The 15,836-nt window shown below is 42.8% G+C and overlaps 1 protein-coding gene across 5 annotated transcripts in view; it reads left to right on the forward strand.

The window, feature by feature from the left end:
• The first annotated feature begins 2,820 nt into the window (after positions 1-2,820).
• The window catches only part of LOC134879010 (protein arginine N-methyltransferase 8-B), a 31,597-nt gene continuing 18,581 nt past the window's right edge, over positions 2,821-15,836 (forward strand). Inside the window, exons 1-4 of one of the 5 annotated variants that reach the window (XM_063905229.1) lie at positions 2,821-3,275; positions 7,109-7,354; positions 8,997-9,152; positions 12,908-12,971. In XM_063905229.1, coding sequence (XP_063761299.1) covers positions 3,207-3,275; positions 7,109-7,354; positions 8,997-9,152; positions 12,908-12,971 — 535 coding nt within the window. In that variant the 5' untranslated portion in view covers positions 2,821-3,206. The remainder of the gene's footprint in view (positions 3,276-7,108; positions 7,355-8,996; positions 9,153-12,907; positions 12,972-15,836) is intronic. The other 4 variants (XM_063905237.1, XM_063905246.1, XM_063905254.1 and 1 more) reach the window with 4 other exon arrangements.

Consider the following 15,836-nt stretch of genomic DNA (forward strand, 5'->3'; position numbering starts at 1 on the left):
CCACAGATTATGTTTGAAAAGTCATATTTGCTCATATATAACCGCTGGTACAGTCCCTTCACAAAGCAGCCGAGGAAGAACCCACAGTGAACTCTGAATAAACACACAGAAGAAGCAAACGCTAAGCGAAAAACCTAACAAGGGCACAGGAGAGAGGGGGTGTGTGGAGAAAATGAAATACAGCAATCAGATTGATCTCTTTGAACTGGATGAATATTTGCAGTAAAGAAGCAAATATATTAGTGCTAGTCATTGTACAGCTGACCAAGCTGAAAAATAAACTGTCAGCACATACAGTATTTATCTGACTGTGGTTCCTTTAGCTCTCACTGTACTGTATTAGAGCTACTAACGTCCAAGCAATTTGCTGCTTATGTTACTTTTGTGATTTTGTAAGTGTATAACTTCAATTCAGAAAGTTCATGTTGAAACAAAAGAGGCAGCAGAGCCTAATTAAGCTTCAGAGACTGCGGTGTCCTCTCTTTATAATCACTAGCTCCTTATGTGGACACACGCACACATACCGACAAAACGCATCCCGTCATTACCTCAGAAAGGACTAGACTATTACCATTGATTCTAACATCACAAAAAAAGCGTTGTAGTTTTGCCGGCATTCAGTTGTGCAATGATAAAAGACCAGTATATACACATCAGAGGGATCCAAATAAGGTAATTGAAGCGATTTCAGTGCATCTGATCCTCTCAGTGTGTGTCAGACTGACTAGGAACAATGACCCAGTGAGAAGTCATCAGCTGCCATTGTCAGAAATAATATCACACATTATGGGAGAGTAATTGGACTGAGATCAAAGAACTCCTTATCGGTAATCTGTTTGACTGCATGATGTATTGCCTGTAAAGTAGTGATCCTTATGTTCTGGCACAACCTTGAATTTCTGATCTGTTCGGGTGTTTAAGCATGGCTATAAGGAAGGTTATCCACCACTGTGGTTCAAACAGAAAAGTCTCAATGGCTGCAGTATTTGTTTTTCATTCATGGTCCCCTGAGGATTGATCCTTTAGACTTTGCCGATCCCATGATCCCTCTAGCTCTGAGATGTTTCAACAAAATGATGAAACTTAGTGGCTTCCACAGTTCCCCTTTCCTCCCATCAGCTGGTTACCATGTTTGGTTGTTGTTTAAATATATTATATTATAAGATAGATTTCCGTCAAAAGAACCGACCCCAGAGGACTAATTGACATTTTGATTGATTGATTACATTACATTTACTGTCAAAAATATTAGTGTGCCCATTATTTAGGTTTATGACCATATGAGCCACCTGAAAAAGGAATTTCCTATCAGTCTAGGTTTTGCTCTGTTTTTAGTGTAATCACTCCTGTTGGTTATGAAAAAGAAAAAACACAGGAAAAGTTACCTCTGGGAAGCTTGAATGGTAGATTAAACACAATAAAGTGGCCTCAAGGGGTGTCCTTCCATTAGATACAAAGTGGTGAAGGGTCCTCCAGTTGGCCTCTGATTTAAGAAAACATGAGGCATGCCATACACTTGAGGCGGCTGCCCTGCATGCTAAAACTCTCTATGCAGTGGTGCCCTTTTTATTGTTTCCACCCCTGCCCGTCAGACAGCTTGTGTCCACGGCTGTATCAACATTGTTATTATGAGCAAGATACTATGCTAAGGTTTTCATGTAGCTTAGGTACAGACTCTAAGAATAACCCTACAGAGACATTATGGCTGTATAAACGTGTGCATGCAATGTACATGTCTAACTGCTTAGCTGTCATTGTGATTGACCCAAATACACTGTATAATCGTATCCATGTGTGACAGGTGTATTAATGGGTTCAATGGCACTAAAATAGCATCTGATCCGGGCAGGTTCCTGTCCTGGTGCCTGCTTCCTGCCAGGAGACTGTCTGCCTACTCTCTGCTGAATAATGTAACAAGTGGTGAGTGGTGTGGGTGGCAGAGAGGGATGGCCTCTTCTGAAAATAGACTCCAGCGCAATGGCAGAAGGCTTCAAAGAGAAGATAGCCTACTCACACATTGTGTAATAAAACAGATCTGACAGCAATGTCAATCTGCATTTATTTATAAAAGCACTAGAGTTTGGGCAGAATTATAGGTTTGTAATATCTCCAAAGACCAGTAATGGTCCACAAAAAGAAGTATGACAGGGGCATTGGCTTTGAACAGCTGAAAGCGGAATGTGGCATCAAGGAAATGGGTGTGAATGTGTGTGTGTGTGTGTGTGTGTGTGTGTGTGTGTGTGTGTGTGTGTGTGTGTGTGTGTGTGTGTGTGTGTGTGTTTGTGTGTGGTTGTGTGTGTGTGTGTGTGTGTGTGTGTGTGTGTGTGTGTGTGTGTGTGTGTGTGTGTGTGTGTGTGTGTGTGTGTGTGTGTGTGTGCTAAGGTGCTCAGGGTTCATACCTGGAGCAGGTGAAGCACACAGCAGGAACTGCAGCCAGCTGTGAGCAACCTGAGCCCAGAGCATCCTTGCTTTTTCAACAGGGGAGTCATCCAAACTCCAACTTTCTCTGGGCAGCCAGCGTTTAGCACTTTGAGAAGATGGAGAGCAGGATAAATGGAGCAGAAAAGCTGGATTCCTGAGTAGGATCCAATAAAAATGAAGAGCAGGATGGGGGAGGGGGGGGGGGGGGGGCGCTGCTGACCATTAAGGGTGGCATGTGGTAGCTGATAAGAAATTCGTGGGCACGTGTTAAGAGTCGCCAGATTTCTGTGCATGCACTCAGCGGCAAGCCATTCTGCTCTGGGAGGCAGCAGCGGACGGGGTACTATTTTTAGAAACAATGTTGCAGAGGAGGAATCAATCAAACTGGGGCCAAAACAGTGTTTTCAAGACAATCTGCTGTTTAGTGCTGCATTCTGAGACTCCTATCCGCGCTGGTTAGGTCATGGAGAAAGGGCATACATACCAATCCATTTCGCGCTGATGCCAAGGATGCCTTTTCCTCTTATGCTCTCCAGGAAAGCACCCCAGTGGACTGCAAACTTTTGCGTGATGGAATCAACTCTTAATCGCAACAGTGGCTGCAATACTTTTGGGACCTCGTTTAGTTTTGTGTCTTTTCCCAGTCTTAGAATTTCTAAAGAACACTGCAGTGTGGGATGTGAATGATAGTTATTATTAATTAATAAAGAAGATATTTATTGAGGCGAACTCTCTCTGCTCATCCTCTTTACTTTTATCTCGTGAACATTTTTTGTGCCGGCTATATGGGAATTAAGCACTCGTCCCGCTGTATGCTCCTCAGGAGAAAAATGGCGGAGTCTGAGAGCATTGAGGTAAGTGTGAGATACACCTTTGATTTTCAGAACGTGATTGCTCGTTCAAAGCCCTAAACGTGCCATGCATTATGTTAAGCCATTAAGTAGAAGTTGCACCGCGGACAAAATGCAGATACTGCTGGTGAGATAGCAGTCTGAGTGATGGGACAGGTTACACCCCTGCATGGATTTAATATTCATTTTGTGCATTGAGTGTATCCAGCATCGAGCACATTTGGTTTCACTTTAATTTGTATACAGTACAGCGATCAAATTGATCTAACAAATATCTTATTTGACATCATTCACAGTTGCCCAATCAGATAGTGTTCAGCGTCGTAAAACATCTTAATATTGTGTGGTCTATTTGCGTAAAAATGCCCCGTATTACTTAGGAATACGCTGTGAGCATGGGGATGTTTAACGGGACAGAGTGTGCCGCTGCTGCTTCAGATAACTTGCGCTGTCCAAGGTACTGCAGCACCTTGCAGAGGAACCGATGTGAGGAGGAGTTTGTGGAGAAAAGTACTGTGAGCTAAATACGTATTGGGTCATGAAACTACAAGTCCACATCATTGGTTCCACGTAAGACTCCTTAAGGGATCTAAACGGGGACAGTTCGGTACATATAGAAATAAATAGACTCGAACTGGACGAATCGATAACTCAAAAAGAAAACCATCCTAAAAAAAACCACAAACGATGTCTCTTGAAGACCGTAGTAAGGTTGTAACAAACTAAAACCCAATTTATATCTAAATAAATCAATTTGCACCGTCCTCTGAGCTGGGCCAGTAATATTGTCCTCAACCTGCATGCGCAGGAAAGAAGTGTAGTCAATCCCTCACGCCACTGCCACTGAGAATCAGTTCATTACAATTTCAAAACGTGTGCTTTTACGTCATGGGACAACAATCAGCTCTATGGTATGTGGCTCACTAAATTGGGAACTGAAGAATCGTGAAGACTGGGGATGGATTAAAAACAATTGCAGTCATTGAATCATCCATTAGCAGCATCTTACCAGCTATAAATATCATGTTTGCAAGCTCACTATCCACTAGTCACAGGCAGGGTCGAACTCGGGTCAGTAGGGAGTATTTGTTGCTTTATTTATTTAGCATGTGATTTGCCTTTAAATGTGTTTACTCACTCACCTGTGCTGAAAGGCAGGTGGTTCTGCACTTCTCAGCGATTTGAGAGAAAATATTATAGCAAAGCAAACATAATGCTAAAGACATTTGTTGGAACATTATTGTTGTTGTGTCCACATAATACAAAAGTAATTCAAATTCAAATTCAAAGCTCCCCGAATTGGTCCTCTGACCAAAAATGGAGTTGGGCCTCCCCTTTGTGACATGATCTTGAAGCATTACACTGAATAACTGTAGTATTCAATATTTTACACAAGGACAAATTAGCAAAACCTTTTGAAAGGCACATTTCTTCACAGCAAGTGTTTCACCATAACCATATCTGGCAATTAATGTGTGAAGTGATGTTGGTATATGTATGACAGCGAGGTTATACAAACATGTTGTAGTTTTGTCTTTTTACACTTTGGAGATGGTCCCTGAGCACTTGTCTTTCCTCCAGCAGCAGGTTGGGACCAATGTTAGCTGTCCAGCTCAGAGTATATTGACTTGTTTTGACAAAACTGAGGTTGTATCCCGTTGTCTATATTACTACATTTGCTAAAGGATGTGGTTTGTGTTTTAACAACAAGTTTAGGAGATATTGATTTGTCAATTTCAAATCCGAAAATTTCTAATTTTACCAATCTAATAGAGATTCCTAAGATGCTGCAAATAGTTAAAGTTTATCAATTGCACCCCCTTCCAAGTTTAAGTGTGAAATATGAATCTACTGCAGATTTTTAAAAATGTATTAATTCAGAGCAGCACAACATGAGCCCAATATTTTATTGAGTGCAGTTCCACATCGGTATTCACAATGCAACTAAGCAGCGCTGATAAGTAATGCATTCATTTCGACCCTCTGAAGGCTTATATTGCAAAATTGATCATCAAAAGGAAAAGTTACCTTAAAGAAAGTTTGTTCATCGCAGAAGCAAACGTCAATCTCTCATTTTATTGATGCGCTCATTTCTGAAGACAGCAGGAACCTCATTCATCTTGCTCTTCTGTGTTGTTTTGGAACGTTTGTTTTTCCAGAGGCACATAAGTGCCATAATGGCAAAAGACCAAAGTGATTCTCTTTCCTAATGATACAAATGTCCCTCAACCTTATGGCAGGAAAAAGCTTTCCCAAAAACAGGCCATTAAAGCCATACATTCCTGCATCTGATACCTTCTTCCTGATATGAATTTAAACACTTATTTTCTATTTATTTTACTGCATATCCTCCTACTGAGATTATCATAGAGGTGTAACACTAACGTACAAAAGTGCCTGTGCCCCTACATATCACAAGTCCAAATTCAGTACTTCTCTTGTATCAATCCTCTCCTCTGTGAAAGGACGAGGGCCCAGTCTGAAATACAACCCCATATGTGTTTATCTGTCTTGGGGCGTGGGTTCAGAGGCAAGGTCATATGGCACACTCTCCTTCCTCTGTAAGGGGGCATCTCAGTTACACTCACTGCAGCTGCTCCATCCTGACCACACTGCACCCCATGTCAACTTTAATCTCTGAGCTAAATGAAGATTTTCCTGATTTGCTTCTTTGAAAAGGATCCCACAATTCTGTATTAAACTTGGCAGCTTTAATCGCTGCCTGTGTGGCCCTGTCTTGTAATTATTGACTCTTTGAGTGAGGGCTTGGAGCCAGCTGTTCATCAAATCCTTATTTTTCTGCTGTTGCTAGTGTAATTTATTTTTAAAGGATGCCAAGATTTCATCTGCAGTGTTAGGCGTGTAAGAAGGTGAATATATAGATAAAGTATAATGTACGGTTGCCGACAGGTGCCAAAGCGTTACAACAGCCCAAAAACATTTCCATTAGGAGAAGCAGGCTGAAGTTGAACAAAACTTGATGAAACATTCACAGCATTAACGAAAAGTGATGCATGGACAAAACTCAGCAAGAAGCTAAAAAACACATTTTTGCCATAAAGGGCGAAATGAAAATCATTGTTTTAGGGATGGAGGGGGGAGTCATGGAAAATACTTTGTTCCTAAAGTATATTAAAAAGAGAAAGAACTATTTCAGGCACAACTTTATTTGCTATCCAGAGATTAAACATTAAATATGGTGTTGTATAACTAAAGCATCACTCTCAACACCACCTATTTTCATCCACGGTGCAATTTGTTATCATTTATTATCAGAAAGCTGAGAGTTGGAATGAGAACAAACAAAACAATCGGCTCATTGGCACATAACAGAGAAACTGGGAGTCTGTTTCTCCACCTCCCTCACATTGTGTCTTACTCCCAAACTAACACACACACACACACACACACACACACACACACACACACACACACACACACACCCCCCGTGGCTTGACCTTCCCAGCTGGTCTGAGAGGTGATAATCAGCGCATTATGGCTGGACAGTCTGTGCAGAGCAGAGCTTTCTTGCCATCCCTACTGCCTTCTGTTCACAGACTTCATGTCAGTATCAAAGTATTCTCCGGACTCAGTGAACTCTCTGAACTCTCTGAACTCTGTGAAATCACCAGACAGATTCTTGTAACAGTAGACTGACAGTTGAGCTAAGAGGGAAATAGCATATGAAATGGATAAAGATTAGGCCATGAATGCCACCCGCACAGTGATGCCTAGTCGTTTTCACATCCTCATTTTGTGTCTTACTTGTAAAGTGATTTGAATAACAAGACCCTGAAGCTTTTGGCCTCAATGAAGTATTCTATCTCTCTTTCTAGCAGCCGCCGCCGCAGCCACGGCCGATCCGCATAATTCAGTCCCAGTCGGCACAGCCCACCTCATTGCCCAAGCCGGTGCCTTCAATCCACCATGCCTCACGGCCTCCTCTACCACCACACACACCGCATGTGGCCAGCCTTCCCAACTGTCCAGGGCGGGGGAAGATGTCCAAGCTCCTTAGCCCAGAGGAGATGACCTCACGAGACTACTACTTTGACTCTTACGCCCACTTTGGTATACATGAGGTTTGTCATATTGTATCGTAATTTGCGATGTCATTTTGACTAAAAAGAGCTCCAACTTTAAAAGGTCAGACTAAAGCCTTGAATAAACTCCATGGTAGAGGCCAAAAATGAGATCATGGCTATGCAGGAACTATGAATTGGTCTTTGATTCCCGCTGTAGTTGGTCTCCATGTTATTATTTTTCTTTCCCCTTTTTCTCTTTTATACCTAATTATTTCAGACTCCTCTATTATTAGTTAGAAAAGCACCATTATAATGATCTTGTGTGACACTTTTGTGAACTCCCAACTTTGTTCCTGCTGTAGACTACACAGACAACCTATAATAGCTCAAATGTATGTCGTAGATAGTTAGAACCATGGGTGGGGTTATGGTCAACCAATCCTATCAAAGGACATGAGATCTAACATAGACGTTGCTTTATTGCCCCTTTTCCACCAAATCGGATCCGGTTCAAGATCCGATCTTTTGCTTTTCTGGTTCTAGCCTGTAGCACCCCTTGTGTTACCACCACTCAGAGGCCGAGTGGAGTTCAAGTGGAGTTGTGTCATTGCGTCATCGTTTGCGTCATGACCTAACCGTTTACGTGTCCTCTTATGACTGATTCATATTCACTGTCTGACTGTCACACAAGCAGCTGATGCATACCCCTCCCCATAAGCGAATGTGTTTCAATCTGAACTGATGCTGTTTGGCATCACAGCGCTGTTATGAACGTTTCTCTGGCATTAGACAGGTGATGTTAGCATAGCAAGCGAGGCTACTCTGACTATCTTGACTACTCTCCTATCCTATTGTGGCATAAGCCGTTTTCTACAGGCATATTTTACCGGTGTAGTTTTCGTTATGATTTTACTTCTGATGGCAACCTGTGTAGCCCATGTATTAATTCCATCCGATAGCTGCAATAATACAAAACAACAGGAGAACGTCTGCCTGCTATTCCCAATGATCAATAACAGTGAACGGATGGTGATTAAAGTAAGGTAAAAATAAACAGCATCACACTGAGCCTGGTTAGTGTTGCCTGACTTTATAAAGTGTGTTTTTTATAAGTGTGTGGTCGCGTTCTGGTCACTTTGCTTAGCGATACTTCTTGTTACAACTTGTACTCGCTGTACTCGCCATTAACTGTTATTGCTCAGGTTAATCTCCCCCCTCCGAAGTAAGTGCGATGTATTGGTTCGTATTGGATTTTGGATATTGCCGGGTAGCCGAGTGGGGCCAGAAAGATCTGGTTTTTCGGCGCTTCAAGCCAGCACCATCTCCAGCTCTGGCTCCAGGTTGGTGGAAAAGCGGCATATGACCTGTGAGATTAATCTTTTATTTTTTTGGGTAGGACAGGTTTAATGTTATTTTGTCCTTTCCTCATATTCACACATTCATGCACTCATGATGCATTCAGGCAAAGAATGAATGCTCATTGGGTTTATTGGAAAACCAACTCTGGATTTGAATATAGAAGAGCTGAGAAGAGTTTGATTAGGTGTGTTATTTGCCACCGCTATTCTGCAGATATCCCGCTAAATCCAGACCCCTGTTGTCAAGCTAATGTTGTTAATTCACAAAACAAATTGTCCCTCTCCTCAGGGGTTAGCTGTGTCAACATCTTCCTGAAATTATTTTTCGTATGCTAAATCAGGAGATGCTGAAGGACGAAGTGAGGACGCTCACCTACAGGAACTCCATGTACCACAACAAGCACGCCTTCAAGGACAAAATTGTGCTGGATGTTGGAAGCGGGACTGGGATCCTGTCCATGTTCGCGGCGAAAGCGGGGGCAAAGCACGTGTATGGGGTAAGACACGTTTCCTTTCATTGGAGTGTTATCATGCTGGGCCTGACAAGCTGCTGCCACTGTGTGCACTTACTGTATCTGTATGACAGATTCTCAGTACATACATGTTACTGCTTTTACGTCAGGCTCCCTTTAATCTTCGGGGGAGATTCCATGTGACAGGCAGGTGATAAAGCTGTGTTGCCTCTCCAGAAGGCTGACATGTTGAGCAATTTAAAAGCTCTTTCTGTGTATCGATTAATGTAGCAGAAGTAATTGCTAGTCAGGGCATGTCTGAGGGTAGATGCAGGATACACTCTACCAGTTTGGGATAACAATGTAGAACTTAATTTATTTCTTCCGGACAACAGTGTATTTGCTTTCAGGGGAGGAATGGTTGACTTGGAAATGCCAAGAGACATCATGTGTTATGTGTGATTTTGCCTCTCGTCTCAAATTTGATGTGCGTAAGAGAGACTATTCTGATCATACGTTTTACTTCGCCCATGGTTATGTCCTCAAATGTAGTTGACAACTACAGAATTCTGGTATTAATTATACAAAAATATTTTCAGAAGTAGGTCCCTGGAGAAAAACTTTTCAAATGGGGATCTGTGACCTAATGTGTATCAAATGAAGGATCCGTGAAACAAAACATGTGGAGAAGCGGCCTCTCTTTGCAGTTAAACCTAAAAAAAAACATTTCCGTTGGTGCTTAATCTCACATTTGCGCTGCTTCTGTCCATCTGGAAAGGATATTTCTACATAAATGGGGCTATTATTTCTTGGTTTTATTTGACCTTCGGCTTAGATGCTCTTGGTTTGAGGTCTGCACCGATGCCCGATACCTTTATCAGACCTTAAGCTCATAAAGCTCCATGTGAAAGATGGGCTTCTGAGGTGGAGGGACTGGGCTGTGGGCCAATGATAACATCATCCTGCCATATGGGCCTTGGTTCAATAAAAATGAAAAGTAATAACCTCTCTGACTCCATATACTGTAGGACATGAAAGACAATTTTGTGCTGAGGTCCATATGTATCGTAGAGCTATATAGTCATAATACACTAGTCCCAAATGCATTCAAGTGTATTGTAATACACATCAAATAAACAGCTGTTTACCTTTTGTTGGTTCATTTATTTTTGCTTGAATTTTATTTTCCCTGATAACATTTTTAAAACATACAAAAATATGTCTCTCTCTGGCTCCATCTGCATTTAGATTTTATTCCGATTAAGTGTTGGCCTTCAGGGCTTTTTTCAAGATCAACAACTATTTCGATCATGAAAAAGATTGTATTCCTTTTCGAGATGATTGATTTTGAAGAAGACCAGAGGGCTTTGAATAAATAAGCAATTCAGATGGAGATGGAGTGTTCAACCCTTTTCTCCTACTTTTATGTGTACTAACATCTCTTTATTACAGCCCTTGGTGAGCATTACTTTCCTAGTATTTTATTACTTTATAGAAAATTAGGGATAACTTTGACTAGCTATATTCAATCGGGGCTCAACTCATTTCTGACATATTGTGACTCACAGCTCAGACAAGTGCGTGACCTCTGGGCAGATAAGAAACTTATACCTGCTGTGTCTTCAGACTCAAGGACTAGCTGAAGTCCACAGTGATGACCCAAGTGACATTGACTCTTCATGATACTGGTGAGAGGTGCAAGAGGCCCTGCTTGAGTGTGTCTTGACTCTAAATGCGACCTCGAGGCTCCCACTGGAGCTTGATGGACAGAGGGCTAATGGCTGTCTGTTCTCGCAGAGTTCACTGAGAGAGATGAGGAATCATGGCCAATCGCAGGGCTGGCACTTGTATGTCTGTGATGACTTACATAAACCTGGCACAACATTAGGCAATGTTGACACAGCCTGGTGTTAATGGGCAGGTGACAGAAAAGGCTTTGGGCGCCCCAAGCAGCCCCTGACCGCTGCTCCACTAATAGGCAGCAGAGAATAGGGCTGCTCCAGGGAGGCTGTGCTAATGTCAAGTCCCTGCACTCTGCTCAGCAGGGAAGCTGAGGACCTCAGCTAGGATGCAGATGCCAGAATTTCATGTTAGTGTGTATGGCAAACTCCAAAAACATTTATGGTACTGTCATTATTGGGATATTCTTTGATGTTACAATACATTTAGCTGACACAGTTATTCAAAGCAGTATACATTTAGTGCAACAAACCATGAAGAGACAAACTCAAGAAACAGCGGGAAACTGAGACATATTAGCCAGACAAGCGTCATCTCTGCTATCAGATCAAGGAAAAGACAGCAAATAGAATCAGTTGTGTACACAATGCATTACCTGAGGTAGTAGAAGCCATGATAGCAAATAACAGAGTGGAGTGAATTGGTGTACAGAGAAGAAAGGGGAGGGGACCCAGGAATGACCCCTGTGGATGAGTTGACAAGGGTTTAACACAGACTTTAAACATTTTAAAATAAAGCCTGGTTTTATATACACAGGAATGATTCATGTTTTGTTATAATAGTACGATTGTTATTCACTAAAATAATTTGATAAAAGTATTTTCCAACAAATGTTTGGCTAAGTGAATCAAGTATGTTTCCATTTTAAGAATCAATAGTGTAGTTTGGTGATGATAATCGAAAATGGTCATTTTTGTGGATAGGATAATCCTGACATTACCTTTTCATATTGTCCCATGATTAGCACTTCTTGACCAAATACTTCCATGATAGTCCGAGGCAACAACTGGCTGCTTCCATGATTCAGCGTTTTTCCACAAGGGTCCCATCGGGCTTTGCCTCTTTTTGTTTTTCAATCCACAGCCCCTAGAGTTCATTCAAGAGTCCCCTGTTTGATTACGACCAGATGGATCTCTAGCAGCATGAAAAAGTCAGCACAACTCTGACAAACTGAGTACCCAGGGCAGGTAGAAAAGAGTACACACTGAGGGGAAAATCAATGCTCTCACACTCCCTAATGCTGTAAGAGGTCCGTATTGACAATGCCTCCTCCTGAATTATGCTCTCATTTTGTTTCGGAGCTGCCTGCAAGAAGTGTCCCAGAGTTTATTCTGATGAATGAGGGACCTTTATTGTCTTATAACTATGTTATCTCTGACACCTCAATAAATCAGCCATTATCACCACAGAGGTGGTCAGAATAGGGAGTTTAGGACTTGGTAAAAAGAGGACAGAAAATAAATGATGAAACACGGAGCCTGACTGGAGGAAAATGTGATAGGGAACTGGGAATTTCAATCAATGGGTATATGTAAAAAATAGTAGGGTGAGGATCATTCAAAATACATTTAAAATGAAAAACAAGCTAGAAGTAAAAGGGCAAAATGGCTGTTTGCAGTCATGCTTGGACTAATCTTCCCTTTAATTACTTAATTACTAAGATCCTCTGGCAGCATTTCAAGGCCTGACACAGAGGCTGGTTACCCTGTAAATGCCTCATATTTACTTTCAATATTTTCGTCATATCCTTCTCCTTATGCGGAATTAGTCACTCTGTATTCTTTGTCAGAAGACCTTAGAGGCAGTCCGGAATATACACAAATTTGGTTTAGCAGCTATCTTCTCCTCCTGCACCCACTTAGAAATTAGGTTTATATAGTCTATATGGACAATTTGTGCTGATAGAGCTTTTATCCAAGGCATTCCAGTCAACATCCGTACAGCAGTAACATTTAAAGTGCATGCATTTGCAAGTGATGCCAGTCCATTAAATATAGTCCCCATAAAGCAATTGTCCATCTATGGTTATTTAATGAATTCTTTTTCTTTTTCCCTGCCAGATTGAATGTTCCAGCATATCAGAGTACTCAGAGAGGATCATCAAGTCCAACCACCTCGACAGCGGTAAGATCTGCAGCTATTCACCCTCTCTATGATCTGATGAGACTGCACTGTGCATGCAGTGAAGGGAGCAACAAACTAGCTTTTAGTCGTTACATACAAAGTGGAAGAGGAAGAGGAAGAGGAAGAAGACTTTTGACTTTTACAAAAACACTTTATTACAGGTTTAGCAAATGTACATTTGCATCAAATACAATAAAAATCAATTTACCTAGAATAAATAAATAAAAAAGCTAAGCCTTAAAAACTTGTGTAAAGTGCAAATCCTCATTAACCACAGAACATACAATGTCTTTATAGCACCAACGTTGTTTAAAAGCTTCCAAGTCCCCGATGTGTTTATAAAAACGATGCTCTAGCCAGAGTCTGGCTCTGATATTGCACAGCCAGATCGCTTTTGCTTCTTGTCCCTTTCTGTTTTCCATAGCCATTTTAGCTTCACCAGAGAGGTAGTTTAGGAGCTGCCACTTTTCTTTGCTCGTCTTTCTGTATGGAGCCCCCATGATAAACACGCTCTCGGTAAAAGCTATACGAAAAAGACTAACAACCGATGTTAAAAGAGAGAAGAAACCCGTGAGTCTCTGGCACTCTGTAAAAACATGGAAAACAGTCTCTCTAAACCCACAAAATGGACAGTTGTTACTAACAGCAGGATTAATGACGGAAATAAAAGAATTGGAGGCGATAGCGCCGTGTAAAATTCTCCACTGGAGGTCGGCAGTACGTTTTTTTAAGGGAGGTTTGTACAGAATCCTGTACTTCAGTCCAATTTTGTTTATGGTTTTTACAATGTTCATGTATATTGTCTTTTTGTCCGCTTTGTGCATGGTCATTTTCTCTGGGTTTGCAACCTTGAGCAGGGGGCCCGTCAGCTCTCCGAGCCCTGGGCTCAGGTATATCTCCGGGAGAGGGCCTGTTGGGTCTGGTTTGGCTCTGCCCTGTCCGTAGCTCCTTAACAGTCTCTGTTCCTCAGCGCAGAGGCTCCGGCTCCAGAGTTGCAGGATCCTCTGGGCCACCCGGACAGAGTGTAGACCCAGCAGAGAGCCCAAGGCCCGGGCATCGCTCAGCTCCGGCCCCACTGCATCCACCACCTGCTGAAGGCTCAGGGTCCCAGATCTGCACAGCGCCACCGCCAGTCCTGGTGTCTCGCTGCAGCTAACATCCAGCCTGGCTCCATGAATCAGAGGCTCTTTTAACAACCAGTGCAGAGAGTCAGTCTTTGGACACCTTTTATGGTTAAAAAGGGCCCAAGACTTAAAAACACCTTGATAAAAGGGAGGTAACCCACTCAACTTTAAAATGGTTGAATCAGTTAAAAACAGAGCAGCATCCAGCCCCAGGTTACTCACGCGTCTTAGAATGCAGCTGCTCACATCTCTCCACACCAAATCGGCCGGGCCGGTAAGATACCTTTGCAGAAACTGCATTCTAAAAGTGGCTGTTCGGCTGGCCAGGTGGACAAGGCCCTGTCCCCCCTCCTCTCTAGATAAAAACAGCACCCCCTGTGGCACCCAGTGTAGCCCATCCCAAAAGAAATCTACCAATCTCTTTTGTATTTGGGCCAGTAGGCCTGAGGGAGGGTCTACACAGGTAAGGCGGTGCCACAGTTGGGATGCCACAAGGTTGTTTAAAACCAAAACTCTACCTTTAAAAGACATCTGCGGGAGCAGCCACTTCCATTTGGACAGTTTTTCCTCAATCTTCTCTGTGACGTTCTCCCAGTTCTTCTGGACTATATTTGTGTTCCCTACGAACACCCCCAGGTACTTTATGCCATCTCTTTTCCATGTCATTCCCTGGGGAAGAACTGGGAGACCGCCACGCCACTCACCGACAGCGAGGGCCTCACTCTTCTTCCAATTGACCCTCGCTGCCAATGCTGAACTAAAATCTGTCACAATATTGCTTAAAATGTCTGCATCCCTCTGGTCACTAATAAAAACAACGATCTCGTCCGCATACGCAGATAAAACCGTGTTTCTATTAAAACCAGGTAAAAACAGCCCTTGCAATTTAGAGCATATTTTGCAGAGGAGGGGTTCTAGGGAGAGTGCATAGAGCATCCCAGACAGAGCACAGCCCTGCCGGACCCCTCTACACACTCTAAAAAAGAGCACACAGCCCACCATTGAACTTCAGCACACTCTCAATCTTATTGTACAACACTTTGATCTTAGCTATGAAACCAGTGCTGAACCCAAACTTCTCCATTACTTTCCAGAGGAAGCTGTGCTCAACGCGGTCAAAAGCCTTTTCCTGATCTAGAGAAATCCGACCAGTATCAATGCCCAATGAGCTGGAGACCTCCAAAACATCTCGAATCAGGTGAACATTGTCCACCATGGACCTGCCGGGCACACAGTAGGTCTGGTCCCGATGGATGACCTGCTCAATAGCTCTCCCCAACCTGGTGGCCAAAGCCTTGGACAGAAGCTTGTAATCCACACACAGCAAAGACACAGGGCGCCAGTTTTTGATGTCCTGCAAGTTCCCTTTTTTTGGCAGCAGCGTGATCACCGCTCTGCTGCAGGACATTGGCATAGAGCCAGAGGCCAGACTCTCATTAAAAACGTCTAACAGGTCATGAGACAAGATGTCCCAATACGCTTTAAAAATTTCAACCAAGAGGCCATCGATACCAGGAGCCCGCCGTCCCTGCATGCCTTGCAGTGCGGCGTGCAACTCCTGCGTTGTCAACGGCCCTGCGAGCTGTGAGTTGGCCTCCTCAGAGACCTGATGTAGTTCTGCACAAAACTCCTCTGAGAGCGTTTCGTCCTTGTTATATTCACTCGTGTAGAGGGTGGAATAAAAACTCACAGCTCGCCTCCTGATCTGGCTTGGCTCTGTTAATTCCTGCCCTGTGTCTGA

The sequence above is a fragment of the Eleginops maclovinus genome, chromosome 2 (assembly GCF_036324505.1).
Source record: "Eleginops maclovinus isolate JMC-PN-2008 ecotype Puerto Natales chromosome 2, JC_Emac_rtc_rv5, whole genome shotgun sequence".
Classification (NCBI taxonomy): Eukaryota; Metazoa; Chordata; class Actinopteri; order Perciformes; family Eleginopidae; genus Eleginops; species Eleginops maclovinus.